The following is an 11,461-nucleotide window of genomic DNA, read 5'->3' on the forward strand; positions in this document are numbered from 1 at the left end:
GAGGGGAGAACCGGCCGTCCCCCCCCCCCCCCCAATAGCTAGCAATCCAAAACAGGCCAGTGGAGCCTGAGCGGTGGGTGTTGCCTTCTGACACACTTCCGGTGATGCCAGGGTGTGTGGCATATGCACATAAGTTATGCTAATTAGTTATGCTAATGAGCTCCTGCACCCCTTTTTCTATGAAATGACCCCTGATCACCAGTGCATGATATGGAATATGGACTCAGTCCAGATCCAAGGCCATCTATCATTTTAAACATATATTCAACAATGCTATTGTTGCTTCTTAGTGAAGGAGCTAGAAACAGGAAGTGATTAATAAACACGACGGCACCTCCCTGGTCACTATTACCACTGTTCAGTATGATATTACTTTCTACCTCACCGCATGTCATGATTTCCCAGAATAAATACTCAGAATTATATGTGAATATTTTAAGTCAAGAGCTCTCCGTAACACCTTACTTGCAGGAACTACTGAAACATATAGCTGCTTTGGATACTCCCTCCTTGTGACTTGTTCAATACAAGGTTTGTTTATTTATTTATAAATTAGGCTTCTGGACTGCCCTCCCCTGCAAAACAGGGCTCAGGGCAGTGTACAACAGTGAAAGCACATTCATAAATTAATCAACAATTAAAAACAATAAAATAAATACTGCAATTAGCATTTAATAAAGGTAAAGGTTCCCTTGCTCGAAAGCCAGTCGAGTCCGACTCTAGGGTTGCGGTGCTCATCTCCGTTTCAAAGCCGAAGAGCCAGCGCTGTCCTAAGACGTTTCCGTGGTCATGTGGCCGGCATGACTAAACACCGAGGTGCACGGAACGCTGTTCCCTTCCCACCGAAGCGGTGACACTATCAACTTTATATTTGTTAAATACAGTTTATATTTTGGCAATTTCTGATGGTGTTTCTCCTAGCGGAATCTGCATATCTGGAACCTCTGTGGCGCTAGTTTCCCCCCCGTTTTTGGATTTATGGAAATCAAGTGGCAGGGTAGGGAGTTATTTAATAATTCTGGATACCTATGAGTTACCAAATGAGATTTCCCTTATGCATAATGTATGTTTCAAATACCTATCATAATTCTAGTTGTATTAGCTACTGTTGTTTTGGCTAAGAACGTCAAAGTACAAACTGCCACAGTAACTCACAAGACGTCTTCCCTTTTAGGGACTCTACAGAAGATGAACCAGCTGCTTTAGAAATAAAGCAGCATCCTTAAGGTGGTTTTCTTCATCTTGGATTGAGTTACCTTAGCTTCTCTTTTTTAATTCGAGTTATCACATTACTGTTCCATGCTATTATTAGCTATTGCAATATTTGTCTGCCAGATGAAGAGCAGACATACAGAAACAATTAATTCCTTTCCATGGGCTAGCCTGTTTAGCCAGAGAAGGTATTTAATATACTGCTGAAGCCAGTTGGACGATGTCCATGCCGACACTACTGGCAGAGCCTGCACTTGCGATTCATCTGTGGGAGAAAAATGAAACCATAAAAGGCCATAACTGAACTCTATGTTACTGCTCTCAGGGCTTGGGGGGTCACTGCAAACTGCTCTGCTTTCACTGGAAAAAAACCCACTCTGCAGCTTATATTTCCAAGACAGCAGAAGACTGTAATTTAAAGGCATTATTCCATATGGATGTTAATGAATTCTATCTTTAGTATAAACATAGATGGAGAAAAGGAGGAGTGGGGAAGTCTTTTTTCTAATTAAAAAAAGCTTAGGATGCATCTTTATTACAGCCAACAGATTCTATAGTCAATGAACTTTCCTCTCAAGAACCAGGACTTTCCACTCAGCATTCTGCCGACAGTATTCCTTTGGATCCATCATGTATAATTCTGTGTATCGTTTTGAAGCTCCATGTTGACCCTGGCCTTTCATTTCTTTTTAAAACAGTGTTGCAGGCAGGCTGTTTCTGATCTTTTGCACCATTAAAAATTGGCCACATTATTTTTTCAGCATAAAACATGAGGGCTTGAAACTTCATCTTTATGAAAGTAAGCTTCAAGTTCTTTGAATTCTGGGGAAGTATCGGTCTCTATCAGTAAAAGATATGAAGAACGAGAATATGCTTTGATACCCATACCTCAGTTAAGGGGTTTTAAGCCTCCTAACCACAGATAGCACATTAAAATAGTGGATTACCAAGTTCCAAAGGCATCATTTAATTTTTTTTTTAAAAGCATCATGATTCCATTTTGTCACACATGCCTCTTCTGTTTTAGCCATTTATTGGCACTTTCTGCTTCCATTTTATCCTCTAATGGGTATTACTGAGATTAATTTAGCTTCTTTTTAAAAAGCAAAACATTATTTCAATACTAAGGTTGAGTTCAGACTGGCAGTTTGGCCCAATAGAGGCACGTTTCACAAACGGATTAAAGGGGCCGGTTCACACAGCCACAGCTGTCAGGTGTTCCCCAGCTGTACTCAACCCATCCTGTGACGATTCCCTACCGAGTTAAAAAAGTACCAGGTGAAAGCCGTAGCAAAACCCTGGAGGGCGCATTGATCCCGCTTCCCGGACGTGTGCACACTAAAAGCCGCAAACAAGCCACATTGCTGCGCCTATGTGCCTATGCGCTTGTCATCAGAGTGAAAAAAGCCGCTTACAGCCGCGCCTCCGCCAGGGGCGAGCCAACAGTGTGAACGCTCCCTTGCGCCTCCTCCCCGGTATGCTCCCGCATCATTAGGTGCAGTGCGACCGGGAATCCCCGGCACAACTTGGTCCGGGTCTCTTTGCCCCGCCTCCCTCGTGGTTCATATTGCCAGTCTGTCCTCAGCCTAAAACTTTCCTCTCAGCATCAGAGCATCCCAATAACAAATGTTGTCTCCGGAGGCAAACTTAGGTACATGGGTGGGCAATACAGTGGATGAGTTAGTCCAAATATCAAAGCACCTGTCTATGGAAGACCTGTGACACTGGTCTTCTGCCTGATGTATTGTGATCAGCTCAGCTCCTGGATTAGAATGGATGCTCGGGGTGTGTGTGTGTCTATTTGCCCTGTAGCCACTGCCAAGGCATGACAAAAAGAATCACCCCTCTGGTGTAGCCCACTGACATTTAAGACATCTCTCTAAGTTGCTTGAGGAACTTCTCTTGAGAAAGGGCTATCAGGTGTAGGGCAATGGAGTCTACGGCAGTAAGGTTGTCAAGTTTCAGGTAGCGCCTGGAGATCTCCCAGAATTATAACTAATTTCCAGAGTAAAGAGATCAGTTTCCCTAGAGAAAATGGCTGCTTTGGAAAGGGGACTCTTTGGCCCTATACTCTGCTGAGGTTCCTCCCTTCCCCATGCTCTACCCCCCCTCCCCCTGTGTGTATGAAAACAGAGCAGCCAGTATCATAATGCCCCTGTATAAATCAGTGGTGCGACCTCATTTGGAATACTGTGTGCAGTTCTGGTCACCACACCTTAAAAGGGATATTATAGCTTTGGAAAAAGTGCAGAAAAGGGCAACTCGAATGATAAAAGGGTTGGAACGCTTTCCCTATGAGGAAAGGTTAAAGCGCTTGGGGCTCTTTAGCTTGGAGAAACGACGGCTGAGGAGTGACATGATCGAGGTTTATAAGATTATGCATGGGATAGAGCAGGTAGAGAAACAGGTACTTTTCTCCCTTTCCCACAATACAAGAACTCGTGGGCACTCCATGAAATTGCTGAGCGGTCGGGTTAGAATGGATAAAAGGAAGTACTTCTTCACCCAAAGAGTGATTAACACATGGAATTCACTGCCACAGGAGGTGGTGGCGGCTACAAGCATGGACAGCTTCAAGAGGGAATTAGAAAAGCATATGGAGTAGAGGTCCATCGGTGGCTATTAGCCACAAGGTATAGATAGGGACTCCGAGGCAAGTGATGCCCTGTATTTTTGGTGCTTGGGGGGGGGGTCAATAGTGTGAGGGCTCCTAGTGTCCTGGCCCCACTGCTGGACCTCCTGATATCACCTGGTATTTTTGGCCACTGTGTGACAGAGTGTTGGACTGGATGGGCCTTTGGCCTGATCCAACACTGGCTTCTCTTATGTATTTATGTGTGGAGGGGTATTTCAGTTAGTGAAACCATTCTTGGGTGGGGCCCCATGAAGCTTTTATGGACATAGAAAAAGAATTCTGGAAATATTTGCTCTCAGATTTCCCACTGTCATGCTTAGTTTGGCCCTTATTTGTTATCCTGTGGGAACTCACCAGTAAATTTTTTTTACTTGCATGTGTATGTGTGCGTACACTCTCACACACACTCATTTTATTATATTTTATATATTTCACTTTATTGCTGTACTCTCTGGAAAAGTTTGAAGGCAGTTCACCAGTGGAAGAAATGTAATAATAATATGGTGCAGAAAAAGTCGATAAAATCAGCATGTATCATCATCATTAAAAGCTTGTTAAGTCCAACTTCCTCTATTGTAACAGTTGCAGGGTAGCCACCAAGGGGTCTGGAAACATCCCATGGAAGCAATCTCTTAAAGCAGGGATTCCCTAATAAGTGTGATCTTGTGTTCAGATATAACAGTGTTATGTAACACTCAGGGATGCTAAATCATCAAGGCTTGAAGTTTCTGCACCATTAGGTCCACCATACTAATTCCAGAACATACTGTATAATTTTAGCCAATGTATAGAGGATCCAAGATACTTATGTGCAGCTCTTGTGTTGTTAATTTTCAAATTACAATCAACTTGGGTTTATTTACATCCCAGCAGAGCCAAAAAACCATATCCTGAAAATAACCCACATTTGAGACTCTTTCCAGAACTGGTTTTCCATTGCCAAGAGCAAGATAACATCCAGAGACTGAATATTCAAAATGTCTTTAAAATATCAGGACTAACAGTACAATCCTACACAAAGATACTCCAGTCTAACGCCATTCAAATCAATGGATTTAGACAGGAGTTACTACACAGGATCACTCTGTAAGTCCATCAACCACTTGAAGACCTTATTATTGACTATTCATCAAAATTTTTAATTTCTTTAAATTACTAATTGATTGCTTGATTAGCTTCAAATCAATATGGGGTGTAGATGTCTTCTAGAAATTATTGGAGGGTGGCTTTAGTTTCTGCTATGTGTAATTACAACTTCAGCAAAAGCTACCACTCCTATTTATTTCTATTACTGACGTATGATGTATTTTGAACGTACAGATTTGAGCGACACTCCTCTTCCGATGGTAGTGTGAATAGACTTAAGATGTTGAGCAACTTACCTGCTCTTACTAATGAAACAGCTGCTCTTCTGGAAAGCATTGTTCAGGCTCATGGGCGCTCTTAGTGACTCTGGGGCCCTGGACGAAAGTCCAGGATGGGCCCCCAGAATCATTGCTCTCCCTATCACTGCCACTGCCTGCTGGCAAACAAAGGGCAACCCTTGCCCTATTTGAGTTGGGCAGCAGCCACCCCTGCCACTGGAAGCCAGATACCTGAGCCCCAGACAGGGCATGTGGAAGTGACAACAGGGGCCTCTTCTTGTTTTCCTCTCCTTGGAGGAAAAGGAGAGCAGTGATTAACACTTGGAATTCACTGCCACAGGAAGTGGTGGTGGCTACAAGCATGGACAGCTTCAAAAGGGAATTAGATAGGCATATGGAGCAGAGGTCCATCAGTGGCTATTAGCCACAAGGAATAGATAGGGGCTCTGGGGCAAGTGATGCTCTGTCTTCTTGGTGCTTGGGGGGGCCAACAGTGGGAGGGCTTGTAATGTCCTGGCCCCACTGGTGGACCTCCTGGTGGCACCTGGTATTTTTGGCCACCGTGTGACAGAGTGTTGGACTAGATGGGCTTTTGGCCTGATCCAACATTGGCGTCTCTTATGTTCTTATGAAACATGGAGCTGTGGGCAGTTGGTGTCTGAGGTAGCTGCCCCTGTTGCCCATTGGATAAGATCATCCCTCTTTAGGCTTCTTAGTGAAGAGCATGCTTATTTTTATTAGCTGATTATTATTTGAGTAGCAGTTTAGGTTTTTGCAAGGTCATACATGCTGAATGGCCCAGGCTAGCATAATATCTTGTCAGATCTCAGAGGCTAAGCAGAGTGGGCCCTGGTGAGTACTTGGATGGGAGACCACCAGGAAGCCCAGGGTCGCTATGCAGAGGCAGGCAATGGCAAACCACCTCTGTTTGTCTCTTGCCTTAAAAGCCCCATGGGATTGCCATAAAGTGGCTGCAACTCGATGGCACTTTCTACCACCACTAACCTGAATTCTCACTCATTTAATCCAGATTATCTTTTGTTATTAGAAACATGGAAGACTACTGATTGTCTTTCTCTGAAATCAATTATTTTGATTAAAGCTGACCACGCTTTAGCTGAACCTCCAAGAGTCTCTGTCCTCTATGCCTGTCCATCGGGGCGGATTAAGGCTCACTGGTGCCCTGGGCACTGACCCATCTCGGTGCCCCCCCCCTTTCCACACTGACCCAGTCCATTTTAGTTGTCGACCTGTCTGACCAGATATACAATGCAGGTTGCAGCAATACAAAAATTTATTCATATGATAACACAATATACTGTACAAACTAAGCTTTTCGCCCTTTCCCCAACTTTGGGGTGACCCCTTTGGCCCTGGTGCCCTAAACACGTGCTTAGTCTGCTGAATGGTTAATCTGTCTGTCCTTTCAAGGGTTGTGATCCCGGCAGTTTGAGGCCCATCACAATGAGAATATGGCACCTTTGCAACAATAATAAATTGTAATCTAATATACTTACCTACAATGGTAAGATTAACCTGGGCCTGCCTGCTGCCCTGTTTGTTTTCCACCACCAAGGTATAACATCCACAGTGTTCCTGCTTCGTGGAGGTAATAGTTAGCTTACTGCTGTTCTCAGCATTTTCAATTTTGATGTGTTCATTCTCTTGGATCTGTCAAATTAAAGGGGAGAGAACAAGACAGGCATGCTGATAAAATATAAAGTTAACCAGGAGTTTTCATACAGAACTTATTAATAGACAAAAATTATGTCTGGGTGATCCGACCTGTCTCTCTTGCCCCTGCTGTTATCTTAAAATTCTCCCTCCACTGGCACTTATGGCCGTTTCTGGCAGCTTGGATCCTCAAACAATAAGCTGCCATTTCACTACATTATGGTTCTTGGGTTACTAAGGAATATGACATTAAGGAACTTTAAAAAAAGATGGCTTTTATTTACCTGATCTGTTCAAAATTTAGGACTGTGATAGAACATACCTTCTACAGAAATGAAGCTTGACAAAAACAAGAATAATCTTTATTATTAAGGAAAACTAAGTTTCCTTTTCAAGTCATGCCTAGAAAAAGTGGACATTAACATTTGCAGACTTACTCATTTAAACTTTGCATTGATGATGACTTGATTTGTCTTCTTAACTTTGGCCCCGGTCACACGGGCCAGATATCACGGGGGGGAGGTGTGGCTGTTTGCCCCGCAGCAAAATAACGCACGACTGCGCGATCAGGCGTCCCCTCGTGGTCCCGTCGAGGTCCCGTGGTTAAGGGGGAGGTGCCGATCACACGACGCGCCAAAGAAGCGGCGCGGCATGGCAAACGGAGCTGTGTTTTGGTTTTTTTAACCTGAAGTATGTGCGTGCCCCGTTGGGTGCTGGTGCGCATCCCTGGAGACTTGGGGGGGAAAAAACCTTTTCGCAATGGGGCATGGGCGGGCGCTGGATGCCACCGGAAACGCGATCAGACGCCTGCCCTTGCCCCGCGGTTCCCGGAAACTAGTACCTCCGAGGTACTAGTTTTTTACCGCACATCTTTGGAGGGAAGCCTCAGGTTCGCCACGGGAGCTCTACGCTTCCCAGATGTGGCGGTGAGATCGCGCCCGGAAAATCCGCCTATCTTCCGTCGCAGTAGCGTGGCTACTGCTCCGTGTGACTGCAGCCTTTGTAAACTTTTTCAAATAAGATCAACATGGTTTTTGTTATAGTTGCAATTTTTCAAGCTGTAAGACTCAGGAGCAAGCTGTGGACTCCATACGCCACCTCTGGTTTCCTTTCCCAATGTCACAGTCAAATCCAAACTGGGAAACCCCACCTCTATTTGACCATGTGAGTTCTCTTCCCCTTGCATATTAAGCTCACTTTCAATGCAAAGTCGATACCCAGGTAAAGAGACATCTTGCATTCAAACAGGGGATCCACTAGACTGAGGCGCTTGATTCAATGAGAAGTAAGAAGAGTAGGAGACTGGGCGAGTTAGGGAAACAGCAGAAGAATGAGGCTATGACAGACCCTGTCCACTTTCCCTCCCTCAGAGGCAAGATTTTCCCTCCATTTTTCTTATGTGTCCCTTCACTGACTGAGCAGCCCCGGTAACAAGTATTCTTCTCTTTAAAGTAACTTTTAGCAGTCCCACCCTGTGTCAGTAATATGTAATGACTATTTTCTCAGCTCAGGACCTGAGGGAAGGGTTGGGGTCTCCCTTTAGCTTAAATGGCAGAAAAGGTCACTTGAGATGTTTTTAAAATTCAAAAATAACAGATGATTTTATTTAACATCAAGGGGAAAGGTTAGGTGAAGTCGGGGGTTGAAACAGTGTAAAATAGTGTGACCACAAACTCTTATTCTTATATATCTGGCCTAGTGAGAGTTTCTTGAATTATTCACAGGTAGTGTCGTTCTTTATTTTGAGGCTGTGGTCACACACACTAAGTAATCCACTTTCAATGCACTTTCCAACTGGATTTTGCCAGTTCACACAGTAAAAATCAAGTTGGAAAGTGCACTGAAAGTGGATTATTTAGCATGTGTGACCACAGCCAGAGAGGCTTTTGTTCCTGGGTTTTCCCAAACGACCCCAGTTAGCCCCATAGCTAGACGATTGATGGGGGGCACTACCCCAATGTGACTACATCACTTCTGTGCCTTGACCTAGCCATTCTCCCCAGCTTTGATGTGCCCGTCCTGCTTGACCTACAGGGAGAGAAGAGCCATGGCAGTCAGGGAGGGAGGTTCCCCCTGCCACCCGCTGGTCCCGTGGAGCCCAATCCCATGGTGCATCCCACCTGAGCCATGCCAGAGTTGCCACTACCCACTCACTGCACCTTTATGCCGCTAGGCTCCAGGGGGCTCCTGGCCCACCACACCTCTCCAAATATTGACGGACCCGCACGCCACCTGGCACTGCTGCCACCAATTAGCCCCGCAGGCAGCCCCATAGCTCAACGATTTTCAGGGGGGGATCCAGGCAGCTGTGCTCACAAGATGGCAGCAACTGAGAGCAGTGCACCTAGAACCAGTCCCAGGGCTCCCTCCGCCTCCTGGGGGAGGGGAGAGGGAGCTGTGAGAGAGGGCATGGCCCATTCATGAGCTGGCGTTGCCCCCAGGAGCCATGGGCCTAACTCCAGTTCAGTTTATTTGTATAATAGCAGACTCTTTTGGTGCCCAGAAAGCTCGTATCCTCTTCCCAGTACCCAAACCAGAAATCTTCTTGAGTTTTGTTATAGTGTGTGAAGCAGCAATTGAACTTGCTGTGGAGGCAGACATATATTCTAACAACGTGTGTGTATATGTGCCAGACATCCACAGCCTAAGCAGGGTACCCAGAATATTACTCAGCCCCTCTAGTCACTGTGCAAATCATAGATGTGAAAATGCTAACACTTAACTTTCAGTCTGCTTCCACACACCCCACCCCTGGTGTTTTCTGAGAACACTATTCTGGTGACTTTTCAAAACGATTTATTCCAAGTCAAAGCGATTTTTAGAGCAGAACGACTGAATCGGATTTCCCGCCTCCTCTTTGCTCCCCCTTGACACCTACTTCCCCGCCCACATCAGTCATCCCACCCACTCACTCACCTTCTGCCGTCCCCCCTCCTTCATTGCTGTACAATTTATTTGTACAGCAGTTTGGTGTCGTGGTTAAGTGTGCGGACTCTAATCTGGGAGGACCGGGTTGGATTCCCCACTCCTCCACTTGCACCTGGCTGGATGACCTTGGGCAAGCCGTAGTTCTGATAAGAGCTGTCCTTGAAAAAGAGCAGTTTCTGTCAAGAGTTCTCTCAGCCCCACCGACCTCACAGGGTGTCTGTTGTGGGGAGGGGAAGGGAAAGGAGTCTGTAAGCCGCTCTGAGACACCTTTGGGTAGTGAAGGGCGGGGTATAAATCCAGTCTCCTCCTCCTCCTCCTCCTCCTCCTCCTCCTCCTCCTCTTCTTCTTCTTCTTCTTCTTCTTCTTCTTCTTCTTCTTCTTCTTCTTCTTCTTCTTCTTCTTCTTCTTCTTCTTCTTCTTCATTTCATTAGATTTTTACCCAGCCCTCCCACCATTCTTGATTTTTTTTAAAAAAAAAATTGCCACGAGACTAGCATGAGACTAGTGTTTGAAAGATAAATCACGACTTTAAATCTCCAGTACCCATTTGTTTTCTGTTTCGCCATGAAAATTTAGGAATAGGGTGCCAGTGTAATAGCCATCTCTCGTCTGTCCCCATCCCCCCAGCGGGTAAGGCCCGGTGCCCTGTGTACCTCCTGGCCGTCTGACACCCCCCCTTTCCCAGCAAAAGCCTTCTTCCTTGGAGAAGCCGAGCCAGTCAAGGAGCATTTGGGGCCAGAGCTGATGACCCATTGTAAAAATATTTATTCCCCCAATGCTGCTCGGATTGCATTCCGAGGCGTGTGTGTGCGTTTTCTCAGAAACGATCGAGGCCCAGGCTCCCCAGGACTGTTCCTTCTGTGCCTTTCGTCTTTGCCTCTCCCCCAGCAGCCAGCTGCAGCACAGAGAGGCTGACTCTGTCTGCCCTCCTTCTCTGCCTCCTCCAGGATCGCTCAGACACTCAGCAGCCAGCAGCAAAGCGGCCACACTCACTCAGAATCCTTCCCCTTCCCCTTCATGCTTAATCATCAACTCAGAAATCCTTCTCTGGCCCCCTTTCCCAGTCAGAGCTCATAATCAACAACAGAAGTCACAGGGAGGGACCATGCGCACCTTGACCCAAAGTGGGGACTGCTATTTTTAACCTTTAGCAGGGGTCATTTCCTGCAGGAGCGCACAGGAGCAGAGCTCCGGCAGTAAAGAGCCCAGCGGGTGGGAACATGCAACAAGCCCCGCCCCCTGCTCCCAGCAGCCCTCAGTCAGAGCAAGAAGCAGCCAGGTGAGTTGCAGAGCCCCTCCCCCCCGGCCCCCCGGCCCAAAACAGTCCAGTGGCACCTTTAAGACCAAGTTTTATTCAGGCACAAGCTCTCCCTCCTCTGCAAGGACAGATCTGCACGTTCCCCCCTCCCCCAATAGCTAGCAATCCAAAACAGTCTAGTGGAGCCTGAGTAGTGGGTGTTGCCTTCTGACACACTTCCGATGATGTCAGGGGGTGTGGCATATGCAAATAAGTCATGCTAATGAGTTATGCTAATAAGCTCCTGCACTTCTTTTTCTACAAAATGACCCCTGACCTTTAGAAATAGATCATCTGTCGGTGGCAATTGCTCTCTACCAGAAATAATATCTGTGCAATGGTAATTAAAAT

The 11,461-nt window shown here is 46.1% G+C and overlaps 1 protein-coding gene across 1 annotated transcript in view; it reads right to left on the reverse strand.

Annotated features, from left to right (window-relative positions):
- The window catches only part of MYLK (myosin light chain kinase), a 271,468-nt gene that overhangs the window by 64,112 nt on the left and 195,895 nt on the right, over positions 1-11,461 (reverse strand). Inside the window, exon 20 of the mRNA XM_015415311.1 lies at positions 6,729-6,882. Coding sequence (XP_015270797.1) covers positions 6,729-6,882 — 154 coding nt within the window. The remainder of the gene's footprint in view (positions 1-6,728; positions 6,883-11,461) is intronic.

Source organism: Gekko japonicus, unplaced genomic scaffold (genome assembly GCF_001447785.1).
Source record: "Gekko japonicus isolate JY-2015 unplaced genomic scaffold, Gekko_japonicus_V1.1 scaffold539, whole genome shotgun sequence".
Classification (NCBI taxonomy): domain Eukaryota; kingdom Metazoa; phylum Chordata; class Lepidosauria; order Squamata; family Gekkonidae; genus Gekko; species Gekko japonicus.